Source organism: Limulus polyphemus, unplaced genomic scaffold (genome assembly GCF_000517525.1).
Source record: "Limulus polyphemus unplaced genomic scaffold, Limulus_polyphemus-2.1.2 Scaffold8687, whole genome shotgun sequence".
Classification (NCBI taxonomy): Eukaryota; Metazoa; Arthropoda; class Merostomata; order Xiphosura; family Limulidae; genus Limulus; species Limulus polyphemus.
In genome coordinates this window covers 7,643-27,061 of record NW_013674297.1, presented here as the reverse complement: position 1 = coordinate 27,061, position 19,419 = coordinate 7,643, and the positions used below count along the sequence as shown (strand labels likewise).

The 19,419-nt window shown below is 34.7% G+C and overlaps 2 protein-coding genes across 2 annotated transcripts; one reads left to right on the top strand and one right to left on the bottom strand.

The window, feature by feature from the left end:
- Nucleotides 1–221: 221 nt before the first annotated feature.
- LOC106475509 (recombining binding protein suppressor of hairless-like) lies at nucleotides 222–5,529 on the top strand. The gene is made up of 6 exons (XM_013936188.2): nucleotides 222–359; nucleotides 916–1,056; nucleotides 1,534–1,689; nucleotides 3,710–3,813; nucleotides 3,994–4,075; nucleotides 4,968–5,529. The coding sequence occupies exons 1-6, from the start codon at nucleotides 342–344 to the stop codon at nucleotides 5,169–5,171; spliced, it is 705 nt and encodes a 234-aa protein (XP_013791642.2). The 5' UTR covers nucleotides 222–341; the 3' UTR covers nucleotides 5,172–5,529.
- Nucleotides 5,530–10,522: 4,993 nt separating this feature from the next.
- Nucleotides 10,523–14,596, bottom strand: LOC106475508 (Fanconi anemia group A protein homolog). The gene has a single exon (XM_013936187.2). The coding sequence runs from the start codon at nucleotides 14,432–14,434 to the stop codon at nucleotides 10,523–10,525; it is 3,912 nt and encodes a 1,303-aa protein (XP_013791641.1). The 5' UTR covers nucleotides 14,435–14,596.
- Between the last annotated feature and the right edge of the window lie 4,823 nt (nucleotides 14,597–19,419).

The following is a 19,419-nucleotide window of genomic DNA, read 5'->3' as shown; positions in this document are numbered from 1 at the left end:
ACTTGTTGTAGTTGAACGGGATAAGTACGGACTTGTTGTAGTTGAACGGGATAAGTACGGACTTGTTGTAGTTGAACGGGATAAGTACACGCTTGTTGTAGTTGAACGCGATAAGTACACACTTGTTGTAGTTGAACGCGATAAGTACACGCTTGTTGTAGTTGAACGCGATAAGTACACACTTGTTGTAGTTGAACGCGATAAGTACACGCTTGTTGTAGTTTGAACATTATATTATCTTTGCAGTGGATGATAGTGAATCTGAATCCGAAGAGTTCACGGTAAGAGATGGCTACATTCACTATGGTTCGACTGTCAAGTTGGTTTGTTCTGTCACAGGAATGGCTCTTCCTCGACTGGTAGGTTGTAAAATAAGCATTAAAAACAGACTTGGTAGTGTGTAATTCATTGTCTTTTTCTAATGAAGTATCTTCATGTCAGCATGTAGTTCAGTATCTGTAATGGAGCATCCTCATGTAGGTGTATAAGTATCCTCGTGTCAGTGAATAATTTAGTATATCTGAAGTATCCTCACGTCAGTGTGTAATTACTTCCAAAATACCCAATATGTGATGGTGTAATAACAGTGTTTAGTCAGTAGTTTTTAAAGTGCTCTCTATTTATGGTTAGACAGAATTTGCCCGAGAAGTGGATGTGGTTGGTCTAGGTTATGGTACAAATATTGAGTGGTTTAGCTTGTTCAATGTAGTGGGGAAAGAGGTGAATGTGTTGTAGTTAACTTTAGCCATATTACGTTTATAAGTTACTGTTACTTATGGTGTCGCAGCTGGATGTGTTGTAGTTAACTATAGCCATATTACGTTTATAAGTTACTGTTACTTATGGTATCACAGGTGAATGTCTTTAAATTTTTATTTAACTTGATGTTTGAGATGTGATTTGTTTACTTTTTAGGTGATACGCAAAGTGGACAAACAAACAGCACTTTTAGAAGCAAGTGACCCTGTATCACAGCTTCACAAGTGTTCCTTCTACATGAAGGACACAGAAAGAATGTATTTATGCCTCTCACAGGAGAGAATCATACAGTTTCAGGTATGTGTGTCTTTATGATGTCTGACAGGAGAGAATCGTACAGTTTCAGGTATGTGTGTCTTTATGATGTCTGATAGGAGAGAATCGTACAGTTTCAGGTATGTGTGTCTTTATGATGTCTGATAGGAGAGAATCGTACAGTTTCAGGTATGTGTGTCTTTATGATGTCTGATAGGAGAGCATCATACAGTTTCAGGTGTGTGTTTTTAATGTGTCTCACAGGAGAGAATCGTACAGTTTCAGGAACGTGTGTCTTTATGATGTCTGATAGGAGAGAATCGTACAGTTTCAGGTATGTGTGTCTTATATTTCGTTGGGAGAAATAGATTATTCTCCTTCCAAATAATCTGTTTTTTATTATTGTTTTTCTTTACTTGCTAGTTCCATCTGTCTATACAATTCAACTACTGTGTAAGGTAGTTCAGTTTACTATAGAAATGTTTTCTAGTGATAGTGATTGTCATCTTGGTATTCCAGGCAACACCATGTCCAAAAGAACCTAACAAGGAAATGATTAACGATGGTGCCTCGTGGACCATCATCAGTACAGACAAGGCAGAGTACACATTTTATGAAGGTATGGGACCTATTCGATCACCAGTCACTCCAGTACCAGTTGTGTTCAGTTTACACGTAAGTCAGTTCTTCTTTCATAGTGTTTGAAAATCACTAGCTTTTACACTCTGGCTATTAGAGACTATTTATAATTGGATGAAATTAAGCTTCGATAAGTATTTTTCTTCAACTTCTCATTATTCATAAGATTTTATGTCATGTTTCACATTTTCTGGTCTGTTAATTGTTAGAAACTGATTGTTTGGAGTGAGGAAAATACCACCCTTATATTTCACATTTTCTGGTCTGTTAATTGTTAGAAACTGATTGTTTGGAGTCATGAAAATACCTCCCTTATATTTCACATTTTCTGGTCTGTTAATTGTTAGAAACTGATTGTTTGGAGTGAGGAAAATACCACCCTTATATTTCACATTTTCTGGTCTGTTAATTGTTAGAAACTGATTGTTTGGAGTGATGAAAATACCTCCTTTATATTTCACATTTTCTTGAACAGTCACGTAAAAAAACAATTAAATAAAAAATGCAACTACAGTGTCATATCGTTTGAATCTTTCTGTAATATGCATTGTGATAATTTGTACAGGTTTTGTACACAAGTTTGAAAGGTGATATGGAGAACTAAGCCTATTTTTCCTGAAGTATCAATCTACACAAAACTTACATATTTATTGTTGTATGCATTGTGATGTGTTGAGGTCATGTTTAGATAATTTGTCTGTGGTAAAGTCAGGCTGCTGATTTGTTATAGATAACATTATTGTTATGCTATATATATTGTGATGTATTGTGATCATCTTTAGATAATTTGTCTGTGGTAAAGTCAGGCTGCTGATTTGTTATAGATAACATTATTGTTATGCTATATGTATTGTGATGTGTTGAGGTCATGTTTAGATAATTTGTCTGTGGTAAAGCCAGGCTGCTGATTTGTTATAGATAACATTATTGTTATGCTGTATGTATTGTGATGTGTTGAGGTCATGTTTAGATAATTTGTCTGTGGTAAAGTCAGGCTGCTGATTTGTTATGGATAACATTATTGTTATGCTATATGTATTGTGATGTGTTGAGGTCATGTTTAGATAATTTGTCTGTGGTAAAGCCAGGCTGCTGAGATCCCCTGTGTAGTTTACCTAGAAACTTAGAGTTTTTCTTTACACTTGAGTGTTATAACATAAAATTACTCAGTATGATGGAATGTGTGTACTCCATCAATAGTGAAGGGTATAAAAACAGGTCAGTTAAAAGCACATTCTGGACATTAATCTTGGGAAAACTAGTCTGTTAAACTCTTAAGGATGTTTCATTCTTGTAAGGACTATGCTGTTTTTTAACACGTGTCTGTTCAAAATGTATATCAACTAGTGTTAAAGCAGAATCTGTCATTTGTGTAGTGACCTGTATGGTGAACTTTACACACCCTGTATCAGAGTTAACACAAACACTACTTAGCTCAGAGTGATTGAATGGCTACATTTCAACCTTATATATATATATCTGTAGGGTTTCAAAAGTTGGTGTGTTCATATACTTGCTGTTGCCAGATGAACTGCAAGAAAAATTAATAAATTTCCAAAAGTCTTGAAACACATTACAAATATATTAGAGAAACAAGTCCAGATAATTTTGTGAAATTCTGTAAGCACCAAAGTAAGTCATCTTGAACACATTATAGACTAAAGGATGAAATCAGACTAGTAAAATACACATTGTGTAATGGTGTTTAAAACTGTCACATAACTACTTAAAGGTTAAAATCAGACTAGTAAAGTACACATTGTGTAATGGTGTTTAAAACTGTCACATAACTACTTAAAGGTTAAAATCAGACTAGTAAAGTACACATTGTGTAATGGTGTTTATAACTGTCACATCTTACTTTATAATATTACCTCCGTCAATTGTTATTTCCAAAAATTAAAGTCAGTTTTATGAGAAAAAGTACTAAAAATGTATCCTTGTTAAATATTAGTTGTGTGTGTTCTCTTATATCTATCTTGAATCATGTTTTATACTGCTCTGGTTTTGTGGCTGTTTAGTAAAATACATCAGTGTGTTTTTTTTTTTCTGACAGCTAAATGGAGGAGGAGATGTTGCAATGTTGGAGTTGACCGGGGAGAACTTTACTCCTGTATTAAAAGTTTGGTTTGGTGATGTGGAAGCTGAAACAATGTACAGGTATAATTCTTACGCATGAAATTAACATTAGATATCTGTTAACAGAAAAATTATCAGTTCAGTTTGTTTCTCTTGAGTGATATGGATTTTAAATAGAATAACATGAAGAAATATTTACAAAAACATTCTTCATGGTTAAAGTAAGTTCTTTTTTATAAAAGTTTGTGATTATTTTTGTAGGTGTCAGGAAAGTATGCTGTGTGTGGTTCCTGATATCTCGGCATTCCGTGAGGGTTGGCAGTGGGTCCACCACCCTACTCAGGTGTGAATACTAGTTATAGTATCAGAGCTGCTAGAGAACATTGAAACCATATAGAGAGATGATCTGTTAACTTTTATCACACATTGTAGATCACTACACAGAGATGTTCTGTTAACTTTTATCACACATTGTTGACCACTGCACAGAGATTGTCTGTTAACTTTTATCACACGTTGTACATCACTACACAGAGATTGTCTGTTAACTTTTATCACACATTGTAAACCACTACGCAGAGATGTTCTGTTAACTTTTATCACACGTTGTACATCATTACACAGATGTTCTGTTAACTTTTATCACACATTGTAAACCACTACGCAGAGATGTTCTGTAAACTTTTATCACACATTGTACATCATTACAGAGATGTTCTGTTAACTTTTATCACACATTGTAAAACACAACACAGAGATTGTCTGTTAACTTTTATCACACGTTGTAGATCACTACACAGAGATGTTCTGTTAACTTTTATCACACATTGTAGACCACTACACAGAGATGTTCTGTTAACTTTTATCACACATTTTAGACCACTACACAGAGATGTTCTGTTAATTTTATCACACATTTTAGACCACTACACAGAGATGTTTTGTTAATTTTATCATACATTTTAGACCACTACACAGAGATGTTCTGTTAACTTTTATCACACATTTTAGACCACTACACAAAGATATTCTGCTGAATTGTATTCCCTGTTAATGAAAATAGGATAAGTAAATCTGTTTAAATATACATCTAATTATAACTTTTCTGCTCCTAAATATTTTTATTAATCAACAACATTGGTATTACCTACTTAAATCACTTGATTAGAATTTCTTTAAGTAAATATTGTTTTATGAAAATGTATACAACTAATCCATAACTAATAACTATACAGGTTCCAGTCTCGCTAGTGAGAAATGATGGAATCATTTACGCAACAGGCCTGACCTTTACCTACACACCTGAGCCTGGACCAAGACCTCACTGTCGTAGTGTTGAAGAAATTCTTCGTCCCGCAAGTAGTCACACACACCCTCCGGATGGGGAGGAACCTGGACCTTTAATCTCCCACTATGGACATGTTTCAACAGTGCTTTAACATAGCTTTAGTGTGAACGTTATACGGAACAGATGAAAGTGGGTTCAGTTAATAGTGAAAATACGGTTAATTATGAAATAGCCTTCGTCTGTATGATGTGATAGTGAATGGTTTTGTAAGAATGCAAATTACTTCGAAAATAGAATCAACCGAAGGTGTTTTTCTGCTGGTTGAGATACGTGAGTGTAGATATGGATTTCTAAAAACATATCAAATAAAACTGGAAAATATTTTGGGTTTACTTCTTATAGAGAAAAATGAGAGTCATGTGTATATAGCAATGACTTCAAGTAATATAACGCATAGTGTTTCTTAAGCCAGAGAGTGGTGTACAACTGGTTTTTTAAAGCGTAAGAAACCATGGTAACACAGACTGAGGATGTACAGATACTCAACTGAAGGAACAATTATCTTTTTTTTGTATTTCCAACCTTGTTGTTTAAAGGTTTACAACACTGCTAAAGAAACTGTTTAAGTTACTGTTTTTTTTGTAAAGGTTAAGAATAGCTTTACATAAAACCTTTTATTTTGTTGGTCTTCTTAAAAGGGTTGGATATGTGAGTTACTTTGTAAATGTATTTTCTAGTAATAATTTATGTTATGATAATCTTGTATCTGTTTGTTTATTTAATAAAATGGCAATCTTTCTGGAGTGTTTACTTAATGGTTAGCTGTCAAAATAATTATAACACCGATTACTTCCTTTCGGTAACTAATATTAAGAAGTAACACAGATCTCAAAACAGTAATGTTAGTTGATGAACTGTAACTTTATAATTAGAAGTAGTAGTTTTGATTATTTTCATGAGTCATGACACTAATAAATTAGGTTGAATTAATGGACAATAACTATGAGAAATCTTAATGAAAATATTTTTGGATAGTTAGAATAATCAGAAACATTAATCAATGTAAACACAATTTCGAGTCCCCCAGTGGGACAGCTTTAAGTTTAGGACTTATAATGCTAAAATCTAGGGTTTGATTCCCTGTTGTGGACACAACAGATAGTCGAATGTAACAAACCAATATAATTTTGATTATTTTACATGACACTTGGTGGTTGAGTTAAACACCAAGCCATAGTGCAAAGGTTACGCTAACAGACAGGATATTTCATAAAACGGCCACGTGGTGCAGCAGCAGTTTGGAAAGTTGATGATTTATTGACTTGGCAGACTCGGTTGCTGGCACTTTAAACATGCTTGCACTGGTCTCATCCTGGTATACTTGGATTAGTTTTTCTTTGTTGATGATAAAGTCTTGAATTATTCCGAGATCTGAATTTAAAGGAACTGAGAGGCAAAAATTTAATTAATTTTATATAGAAGAAACCAATATCAAGTGACCCTATATACCTTGTCACTGATTGGCCATTTCCAATCATACAAAAGAACTAGTAATTCAACACTTTGTGGGTTATTTTTCCCATATTTGGAACTCTCAGGTCATAGTGCATCTCAAGACTTCAACTAGTGCCTGATGATATAGCTGCAAATGTCCTCTCTCATCTGTCCTGGTACTAACAGTACTCATGGATCTAATATGCCTCTCTCATCTGTCCTGGTACTAACAGTACTCATGGATCTAATATGCCTCTCTCATCTGTCCTGGTACTAACAGTACTCATGGATCTAATATATCAAATGACACCAATTGTCTCCTCTATTACGTTTAATACCAGGTGCATTGTGCTACTCGAAGAACTATATTCTAGCTTTAACAAAAATATTGTTAACATCAACTGATGAAACGATCCAGTTTCCCTTTGAGTAGGTAGCTTATCCTAATCGTAAGTTAATATTAATTACCCGAAGTATAACATACATTATTATATGAACCAAGATACAACTCTAGCTATAAATAGTTAAAATAATGAGTGATCTGTGATCCCAAGATTTCAGTAATCTTTGGTCTCGAGACTTGTCCGTCTCTGGTACTTGGCCAGCACTTCTATTCACTTATGATATTTTGGTGAGTCTACTGGTTTTTCTTCATCCTTGGAGCACCAAATCTCTGGACTGAGTTGATAAATTACAGTATTAATGACTTATTCACCCCAAAATGAATGGTTTAATAGTAACATAGCTATACCCAGAACTGAAAGACGGGTACTTTTAAAATTTTGATAGAAAAAAGTTGAACGGGTACTCCTATTTTAATGAGAACTAACAGACCATTTTCATGTCTCTGATTTAGCTCCTGGTTTCGATCTTCTTACCATTTTATAGAAAAACTCATCTCTGATAACTGTTTACTTTTACCATCTTGCTGTATGCATGAACCAAGAAATTTAACAGTTAATTACCCATGCTGCTGTTTCCTGGATTCATTTCTAAACACAGATCGCAGGTTCCACGTTACTTTCCTACAAATCTGCAACATTCAACCTAGTAGAACCCTGTGTCTTGAAAGTTTTTTTTTAACATCCAGCTTTTAAACACCATGAAGGGTTTATAACTGCAGTAATATTGGTAGTACCATCTGTTTTTCCAGTATGTGATATTATCTCACAGTTCTAATTAATCTCAATGATACTAATGCACCTGTAAGGCTTACCTTGAAATCAGTATCTAGTTGTTACGTACAAAGAAATATCCGTGCTGTGCCAACTGCAGGGATCAAATCCTAAATTTTAGTGGTATAAGCCTTCACATTTACTACAGAGTCACTGGTTGGGGCTTAAATTTTTTAATCCTAAGCTATTTTATGCATTTTAAAGACTAAGAATCTATGCTGGAAAGAAATCACTTGAAAGGTAAACAGTATTCTCAAAATAACTTTACTAAAGCTTTGTTTCCGATTGGCATGGCTGGTTGCCAAAATACCTTTACTAAGCCTTGTCTCTGTCTGATCCACATGGCTGGTTGCCAAAATAACTTTACTAAGCCTTGTCTCTGTCTGATCCACATGGTTGGTTGCCAAACTCAATGTACAGTGATAAAGATGTCTATATATTTTGAGGATTTTTAATTTATGAAATTAAGAAAACAACAAAGATTTGGTCTTATTTTATGTGTCATTAATTAATGAAAACATAAACAATATATTATCCACAAAATTTTGGCTTCCAAGCCTTTGGCAGAGTACAAAACCCTTGGGATTCCATTATAGAATCTTTTATCTGAAAAGTTTGAATTTAACTAAAATTTTTCAACATTGCTTTACAAAGCATTCTTGCCTCACTAACCTATTCTTCCTTTTTGTTGAACTTTTTATTAATGAAGACACTCCTTTGGCTCAGCAGGTAGAACATTTATATCGTGTGAGGGGTGTTGAGTTTGACATTGAACCATAAACAATAAATACAAATTGAATTAACACAGAAAAACGAATAAAATGTAAGGTTGTCCCAAATGCTTAAGAGAAGCTGTTTATAAGGAATGGATGTGGTAGTTTAATTTGTTAAAGTGTGCCTTATTATTGAATTAACCATTTAGCTCAGTTGATGGATCGCTCATGTGCAGAAGGTACTGGGCCAAGGAAATGCAAACAGATAGAATTACCACATAACTGTCTGTGGGGGGGTGGAATAAGACACAGGACTACTTTAACCTCATAAAACTGGCCTAAATAAACATTAAAATGTTATTAACTTAAAATATGTCTTTCCAATTTAAGGATTTATTAAAACCCATTTAATTACTAAACAAAAATTATTATAAAAGTAATAAATGAAACTGGTTCTCTTCCTTTTGTTCAGGTAATTGTAGAATCCATTATCTAAAAAAATTGTTTTTCAGCATACATTTATAAAGCATTCTTGCTTCACAAACATGTATCTGTTACTCGAGAAAGTCTCAAATAACATAGAAAGATTATTGATATGTTCAAACTTAACAGAACGAAAGAAAGGGGTTAAAATGTGGATAGAATTAATTAGTCGGTGGTAATGATAATTAGGTATTTTTCCAATTATTAGTTTACGGATGATATTTACTTCCCTTCAAACTTCTTTGATCAATTCCTTAAGGATAAGTTCTTTCTTTTACAAGGGTTTAAAGTATCTTTGAAAGTTCATACAGAAGTGAAGAACGTACCAGTTTGTATAGGTAAATATGGTAATAGCCTGCATTTTGACTGGGAAGGCTAAAAGGAATTTAGGTATACTAGATAATATAAAAATGAGTAAGGTAAACATCCTATAAGGTTCTGAGAAGGAATCATTACTACAAAAAATACATTTTTTTAGAAGGATGAGTCGCAAATAGAGAAAAGTTTCAAGGTTTAGATTTTTCCTCTCTCTCTCCACTTTATCAAGTATGAGTTAAGGGGAGAGCAAGGTTATCAAGTACCTGTTAAGGGGAGAACATGGCTATCAAGTACATGTTAAGGGGAGAGCAAGGTTATCAAGTATGAGTTAAGGGGAGAGCATGGTTATCAAGTACGAGTTAAGGGGAGAGCATGGTTATCAAGTACGTGTTAATGGGAGAGCAAGGTTATCAAGTAGGTGTTATGGGGAGAGCAAGGTTATCAAGTACCTGTTAAGGGGAGAGCATGGTTATCAAGTACGTGTTAAGGGAAGAGCATGGTTATCAAGTACGAGTTAAGGGGAGAGCAAGGTTATCAAGTATGAGTTAAGGGGAGAGCATGGTTATCAAGTACATGTTGAGGGGAGAGCAAGGCCCCCTTAACACCTACTTGATAAAGAGCAAGGTTATCAAGTACGAGTTAAGGGGAGAGCAAGGTTATCAAGTACGATGTTCTTGATAACCTTGCTCTCCCCTTGTCTGAACAGCTATATAGGCATTCAGGTTCACAGTTTGATTTTAGAGTAAACCTGATTAAAATAATATCGAAGTACATTCTTATAAAGCTTTGTTTCTTTAACGTGATAAGATAAATGTAAAGAACTGTTTTAAATACTTTTTCTAACTCACTGATAGCTGTATATTATGAATAGATAATGTTGGTTTGTGTTTCTAGAGTTTTTTTGGACGTGGTTAATGCCCAAAGAGAGTGATTATTGTAAATAGTGGATTAAACTGATTTAAAGTATTTAAGATGCTTTATAGAAATGGTGTTTTCGAAACGTTCATGATTTATGGAATTAGTCCAAAACTTCAAGCCTTGCTCTCCCCTTAACTTGTACTTGATAACCTTGCTCTCCCCTTAACTTGTACTTGATAACCTTGATTTCCCCTTAACATGTATGAAATGCATTCCGATTTCCTCGCTGAAGACAAACCATTACCGTATTTAAACATTTTGGACGTAAATTTTTTTCTTGAAGCATCCATCAAAACTAGAAGATTGGTTTCGTCCCTACCACCGGATGTTATTAAACTCGTACCTGAAGATGGCTGGAGCCCCTACGTTACAGAGTTACTGCATCATTCTTACTCCTAGCTTTACTTGTCGAGTAATTTAGTTACATTATTAATAAACTCTCGATTGCATTTTGTTAGGTTGGTTAAAAGCACAAGTAACCAATCTAACAGAACGTGTTTCTCTAAATCTGGTTCTCTTATTTCTGGTGAATCCCAAAGTTGGAGCACAGCACTTAAACACACAGCTGGGCAAAGACTCCAGACTGAAGTAGGCACAACAGTTTGAACAAATGAACATTGGTATGAATGAGGAAGGAAAAATTTGGGTACAGTTGAAGATTTCACACAGATTTTGAGCAGTTTAACTAAAAGAGGAGGGAAGGAGGAAGGATTGGAAATGCTGTAACTTGCATCATATGCCATCAAGAAGTGTACAATGTTCTTCAAGATTTCTGAATTGACGTTCGTAATTAGACTAACCGGAATCACAGCTCGTTTAAGTTTTTGGGCTATAATCAAGCTAAACCACCATTTTATAACAAAATGTCCCGAAGGTAGAGCTAAGACTGAATTATCAGTTATCTCATTACTCCATGACACGACAGATTCGATATCACGCACCAAAGTAGAAAACGTGTTGTTGTACAACTGCACAGACCTTAAAAGTGGTCCAATTCGAGACCAGTGAATAATTAAACCGGCAGTAAATGATGGACAGAAATACAAGAATTTTTCAATACTACTATCAAGCTCTTTGTGTTGGTTGGAAGTTTGAAAAAGTGCTTTGACCAAGTGGGCAATTAAAGAGTTTGATAAAAAGCACTCCTCATATAAGTAATTCCTAAGACAATTACTCACTTTACTGGCCAGATTTTGAAACACCTCAGAAGATGGTTTTATTGATAAACAGTCTGTAAGAAGTAAAAATGGTGGAAGAGCGTATACTATTCGAAAAAACTTATCAACAGTATTATGGAGAACAATGAGCTCTGATCCTGTAAGTGAAGAATGCTTCTGGATATTTCTTTCTAGTTCTTCGAGCAACCAGGGTTGAACATTTTGTGTACTTTTCCCATCTATGGACAGGGAATGAGTTAATTCTTGTAAAACTATTATAAACTGAGAGAAGAAGGATAAGGATGGAGCGAGTGAAATTAAACCTTCTAAGATAGAGGAACAAGCATGTCTAATATTTCCATCACAACCACCCTGAGCTTGAGCTAAAGGTAAGAAGTGAGTAATGATCATACATCGAAGATATTCAAGCCTACGATCAGATTCAGCAAAACCCGTATCTTGCTGTACTTGTACTTCCAGTTTCATCCAGTATGAAAGATTCACAACAGCTTCCTGACACCAATGTTGGAACACAGGAGCACAATATAACTGTGTAATTAATGAATCTGGTTCTAGGTTCTTATCACTGACTTTTCCTATAATAAGTTCCTGTAATTCCAAGTGTGTTCGGACTGATGAAAACTGAAACTTTTTCAACATAGTTTCTGAAATGTAATCAGGAAGTCTAGTGGAGTCTTCTGTTAAAACAAAAGTGTGAATTGCCCAGGTTAGATACGAACCAGTCAAATCTGTGTAATACTTAACCTGAGCTTGGCTGTTTAAAGGAAGATAGTCAAACAACAGATCTGGCAACAGCTGGGGTGCAGAATATCTGTTATAAGAAAGCTTTGGAAATGAGCTTCCCATTTGACCTAGTCTTAGAAGTAAGAGCGAAAGGCTTCTTATATCCTGGCTTTTTAAACTCACAGTCTCTGAAACCAGTTTATTCCAAAGGTCTGAAAATACTGGAGGGTGTAATGCAGGAAAACAGCTGAGCATTGAAACGTATAGAACATCCCAAGAGGTATCTTTTGACAACGTGATAGCAGTCTGTTGACAATGTACAAATCCTTCTATTAGAATAGAACCAATCTGTAGCAAGTCTGAAGAAATCATTTTGAAATCTTCTACCAAGATCACAGACTGCTCTTTGTCCTGAGCAGACGATAATTGATCCACGATTACTTGAAGTTTACTAGATGCCTCTGCTATTAATGGGCAGATATCAATAAAATCATCTTCTCCAAGAGAATTTGATGATTGTTCTCTTCCCAAAGCTTTCCTTAACGTCTCCAAGGTCAGTTTCAAATCATCCTGCGGCTCCAGCATTACTTCACTGAATGACACATCCATCACACCTTCTAACAACGTTTCAGTTTCTTTCTGGGACTTCTTTCTGTAATTTTCGTACAAAGCGAGTGGAATTTTCCCAATTTGCTTTAGTTCTTCAATAAATTTTATTCTGGTATCTGGTATATCAGGCAGTGGTCTTGGTTTAAGTAGTTCAGGCAAAAAACTACCAATGAAATATGGCTTTCTAAAAATGCTTGCTTCCAAAATAGAGGTTGGAACCTTGTTAGTGTTTTCATAGAGCTGTAAAGCTTTCTCTACATCAGTTTCTGCTTGATTTATCTTCTTATGATCTTTGCTTGTTGTTGGTGCATCAGATTGGCCATCTGAGATTTGCTCATAAATCCCAAAGTTTGAAGTTTCCTGAAAATCTTTAAGTCTGGTTTTAGCTAAGTAAACATAATCTTTGAAAACCTGATGACACCTTGGAATAACGTGAGGTGGCTTTGATATGTGCACCTTTAAATATCTCGCTGGTTCATACGGAGCTAAATCAACCAAAAACTTCATTAAAAAGGCAAATGTTCGAGGAGTTCCAGCTAAAGATGTCTCACTATCACCAAAATATTTCTGGAACCATTCTTCATATGTAGGAAATACCTGAAAACTTTCTAGTGCAGCTTGCCGAGCAAGAAGAACCGAACTTATAAGGCTTTCCATTTCTAGCTTTTCAAAAGCCACTTTAAGTAACTTTTCTATGAAATTTTCTAAAAGAGTAGCTGCCTTAGGATGACAAACTAAAAATAACGATGTAAACATCAGTAAAAATTTCCAGTTTACTTCTTGGCTTTCTAAAACACATTCTAAACAGTTTAACACTTTTTCAGGAGATAACACGGTCACTATCTTCTGAAGAAGTCCAACAAGAATGGGATCGGCTGTTTTCCACAACCATTTGTGTTGATCTCTTAAAGCATGAGTAACTCTTACAGTGGGACTGTGGTTCAACATTAGTGTTAGAATATGACTGCTAAAACTCTGAATTGCTGATCTATCAACTAATGGGTTTTTAATTAACACTGAAATGAAATTCATCTTCTTTACACTAAAATGTTCTTGATTTTCAAGGTATCTTTTTGTCAATGTATCTAAAATTAATCGGGTCACTTTTACGAGACTTCTGTTCTGACTAAAATTCTCAAAATATGCACACATAACAAGAGAACTAACAATGACTGAGCACACGTTATGCAGTCTAGCAGGTGGAGCATTATCTTGGTAACACATTTTCCAAACTGCTTTACTGAAGGCAGATACAAGCTGGCTTTTATTGATTACCTGTTGCAAAAATACTTCAACAGGAATGATTCCTGCATCATCCAACTTCAACAGCAACTCCAGAGGCACAACTGGTTCTACAGATAAAACCTGGACAAATTCTGAAATACTAAACTCTTTTTTAATTAATGTTTTAATAAATGTGATAGCACTCTCTATTTCTTTTAACTCTTCATCACACAAAAGTACAGGGTATGGGTCATCTTTTTCTGCAAGCTTTCTGCTTTGATCTATGCAACAATGTAATAACATAACAGTACTTCTTGCAAGAGCTACTCCCTTTGATATGTCTAAAACTGGCTCATCAACAGTACCGGACAGCAGTGGCAAGTATATTTCAAGTTGAACTTCCTGTTTAAAAATTTGGTTTCTAAGTTTTTTGTTCTGAAATGCAACACTTTGTTCCTTCGGGCTTAAATTACTATTTTCAGCATTTATGATCAAAAGATTCAGTGCCTGTTTTAATTCTGGGCCACTAATAGAAACAATGGAAACCTCTTCAGATTCTTGAAACTGATTGCGTATCATACTATTATTATTATCAGTCAAATACTTAAAAAATATGGATTCAACTTCAAATTATTTTCAAGTGTCTAATATTTTATTTTACTATAATTACTAGTATTGATTTAAAACAGACTACGATCTGACGAATTACTTATCCCTTTGGGATTAGCCCTAATACTAAGCCTAAAAAACGGAGCTTCTTAGTTTTAAAAAAAAAATGCTTAATACAAGAAGTATTTAAATTTGGCGGTTAAAATTGAATTGAATAAAATAGGTGGGGTTAGCAAGTATTTTGCTGATCTACAATTTATAATATATACATTTTTAACTACCACGTATATTAAAATACAAAAAAACATTATTCGTACGTACAACAGTTATGAAGTTTTGCTGATTTACTATATAAATACATCATAAACATTTGTTAAAAACTTGTAAATACCAAAATAGTGTACTTTTATAATAGCGCCCTCCAGTTGCACAGTGGTAAGTCTGTAGGTTTATAACGTTAAAAACTGGTTTTCGATGCCCATTGTTTAGCTTTGTACTTAAAGGGAATAAACAGATTTATAATGATAAGTTTATTTATCTTATCCTTTCGGGTCTAAGATATAATGTAATTGATATTTCATACACTTATTGCTTTAAATCTATTTCATTATCAAATATAAACTACAAAACATTAACAATATATTCATTTTAGTTTCAATACTCACAAATTCAAAAATAATAATATTCTTACAATGCAACAGTTTTTTGCTCATAAACAATAAACATTTGTTCAGTTTTTTTCTTATCCTTCAAAGCTTTCTGCAAATTTCTTGAGTATTCTAAACATTCTCCATCTTCATTCCGCATCTTATTCACTTTTCCCATATTCCTCGTTTACATTTAACTTTTATCCATCCTTTACATTCTACTTCTAAATTTTACATAGTTTTCTCTTTTTTTATATACAAATCACAGAGTTTATCTTCTTCTTATATTTCATTTCCACATCTAAACTTTGCAATGAACATTTAATCCTTCCTTTTTAATGATAACTGTTTTAAATCGGTTGTTTCTACTCATTCTTTTCGAAACTCGATTACTCTCTTAAAGAACTTTGGAATATAGAAACTAGAAGACAGATATAACATTCAAAATATAACGAAGTGTATATAAAAAAATCCTATATTCTCTTCCCTTTCATTCTTTAACCATCTCTTATCCTTCTTTTATTTCTAACCAGCATTGCTTTGTCCACCTTCTATCATCCTGCCTCTGTAACTTGTTCTTGTACTTGTATACTCTTTCCCACGTCTCTTTCTAGATCTGTTTCTCATCCAGTTTCTCCATATTGTTGTAAGCGATATCTTCAATGTTATAATTTAGTTGTTTGTTAGCTGCTATCATGATGATGATGCCAGGTATAGAGAATTAATAAAAGGAACCCTAAAATCTATAAACTTCCCATAATTGGTACAAATTGAGAGTTTACTATAAATACAAGTCGGAATCGAGTAGTGAATATTTGAGGAGAGACTGATTGAGTTGTTGGTCAATTCACTAAACGTTAGCGCTTCTATCAGCTAATCAGTAAGCCAGTTAGGCTTGTTATCAATCAAGGAAATTTCTGTTAAACGTTTGAAGTGTCTTTCCTACAATAAGGAGCCCAACACAAAACTCTTAATGTGGCCTAATTAACCAATGACCTATACAATGAATCTATAATCTCTTTAGTCTTGTATAATATTTCTATAGATACAACTTAAAATCCTAATTGCTCTGCCACTAACAACAGCACATTGCCTTGATATCTTAAGAGACTGATGAACTAGAATACTAAGGTTACTCCATAACTGTATACCCATAAAGCAACTTATGATATACTACATACATTACCTTGCATTTATTATAATTTAAAGCCTTCTGCCATTTAATTACCCTGTTTACCAAATACTCGAAATCATTTTGCATAGGTGTACTGGCCCCAATCCATTGGGAAGGAGGGAGGCACTATTTCATTTCACAAAGTACTTTGTCGAGGCTGTTACTTCTTAGTACTCTCGCATCCTTGAATATGAATCGAGTCTCTTCAGTCCACAATTGCTCAAAGTTATCCTAGTCCTCACAGTCACTGAGGGTTATGATGGTGAGGTCCGCATTTCTCCTGGTGGTGATAACATCCATGCCCTTCCCTTGCATATATTTACTAAGACTGCTGGTATTTAACAAGATCACCTTCAGAAGTAGCAATCCAAACACGAATTCAAAATCACAAACAGCATTCAGAAGTGCAGTGCTGTCATCATACATCTTAGCATCTTTATCACCTCCTAAAATGGGAGAACTTTGATATTTTTTGACATCATCTCAATGACGGCTTTTACTGCTTCCCATCAGCATGACAATCTTATGAATTTTAGTGTGAGAATGATGTGATCATCATTTACCTCAATATCTTTGAACAGAGCATGGCATTTTGGACTCCCTTGCAAGAAATTATAAAGGCTTTGGATTGTCCAGAATGCATTTCTAGGGGGTTCTTTTTCACTCATAGTATCCTGCAGCGTGAAATTGAGGAAATGACAGTAACAATGCATATATTCCTTGTGGTGAGCACTCTTTCATTCGAGTAGCTACTCCTTTATGAACAGCACTCGTATAAGACATACCATCAAAACACCCGCCGACAATGTCCTCCAACTCAGGCCAAGTCCACTGATAACCCTTTTCAGTAGTTCACATAAGAGTTCAACCTCAGTTGATGCTGCAGAGAAGAATCCAATGAACGCCTTTTTCGTTTTACCCACAAAACGTATCTCATGCAGAGTGCCAGTTACTCTATTTGGCTGATATCTAAGGTTTCATTCATGATTATTCCAAACTTTCCACTCATCAGCACATCGTAGATGATCCACTCCACAATGAGATTATATACAAGTTCTAGTATCTTGTTCTGAGTGGATGGTGATGTCCATTGAGTGTGTGCTCCAAGATGACTTTGTAATTTGTCCTTGAGCCACAGGAGATTCTTGCACCTGAAGTGCAATAATTCCAGGAAATTGCCTCTATTAATGTTGGATATGTCATCAGTGTTTGTTCTGTCCTCCCCATGTCCTCATATTACAGTGTTTTGTTGCACAGTAAAGATCAGGCACTCGGTGATTATACATAAATACTCTCAGTTGTAGAGAACCTGCTGTCTTTGAGCTGCATCCAACTGATGCTGCACAGAAGTCTGACGTTTTGCTTTGATCTTCGAACTGATACACTTTGCCATTGCATTCTTGTGATTAACACTTTTCGAATGTCTTTGAGTCTGTGAGTCTTTTACAATTTTCGAACATGAATGAACTATCCTTCATGAACTTCCTGCAGGGAAAGCACACATGAACACTGACATTTCCCTATCTCAAAGCAAATCCAGGAATGTGTTTTATACCAATAGAGATTGAAATTCCTGTAAGAGGTTTCTCTCCTGAACTTGTTTGGATCATACTCCTTTAGAATCGGTTGATTTGGTGTATTCGAAGTGGTGGTTAATGACTGGTTGGGGCTGAGTCTTCCATTAACTCCTGTACCAAAGCTGAGAGAGGTTCATAACTTTCGTCATCATCAGAGCTCGAATCAATGCAGGCATTACAATGAATGAATCATTTACAATGTCATCCACCACATGCAAAATATCGAAAACAGTCTGATCTATGTTGAAACTGATATGACAGCAAAGTCGATGTCAGTCTCAGACACAAGAAACTGTGCTTCTAGGGTAGGATTTTCCATAGCAAGGTCTGAATCATTCAGACTGTGCTCAGCATTGACGATCTCCTCTAATCCCATTTTTGGATGGACCACTTCTTCTGACTGAACCACTGCTTCTGTCTGGCCGTACTTTGGTAGGTTCCAGATTTCAATTCTTTGTGCTCCCAATGAAGAAGCCATTGAATTGTAATTGATTTGCATCGACCACTACACTGAATTTGACTTTCTCGCCTTTGTGGTTTTTTCACATGATTGTCTTTATAGTTTGAATCAATTTTCTTTCAGCACTCTTTGCGCATGCCACCTAGTGGTAGTTTCATTTACACGACTTTTTGGGATCGGACAAAGACAACTAGTATTCTGATAGTGAATGTGTACAACGTGAACTTCATTGGGATACATAGGCAATAAGCATATTAATCATCAATATGTGTATCGCTAAGTAATGTTTTCGCAAAAGTACTAATGTCCAATGTGAATCCTCTGAAGTTGAATGATTTGTAATGTTCGAAATTTATAAACGTTCCTGGTCAATATATCTGAAATTCCCGATTAATAAGCGTTAATCACAGTTATAGCTTACGAATTGTTTTTAGCGCACCAATTATTGCAAACCGATAATAGATACTCCTCTTGGCGCATCGCGTTGGTTATATTTATAGCGCTGTGGAGACTTTCTAGAAATTTCAGTCTTATATAACAATACTGGCACTAACACAAGCGTTTACGTATACACATATATTGTTGATTCTTACTCTCGAGAATTTTCTACAACTTTGGAAAATAGGCGGGAGTTTCGCAATACATATTTAACAGTATAAACTATGTATGTTTCTAAATATAAATTTAATGTAAACAAACGTCGATATTAAAATAAATATATAATAATAAGTTCGTTACATGCTACATTTGCAAACATATAAATTAAAACACTGAAAATTTAGCTTCCAACATTACGATAATACGCATAAAATTACTACCAGTTTAATACGCGGGTAGCACATAGATATCCCATTGTGTAGTTTTGTGTTTAACAACAAACAAGTAGTATAAAATAAAAATAATGAGCCATTGTACTACAATATACATATATAATATTATAATATTTTAACGTGTTCTATCGTTGTGTGGATTCTTTTGGATTATTTGGTGAAAATAATGCGAAATTAAATCCATGTGACAATTACGAATTCGTTTATTTCTTCTGTAGCGTTTCTATTGGCCACGGTCCCGCTAGAACAAGTTGTAGGGCTAAGATT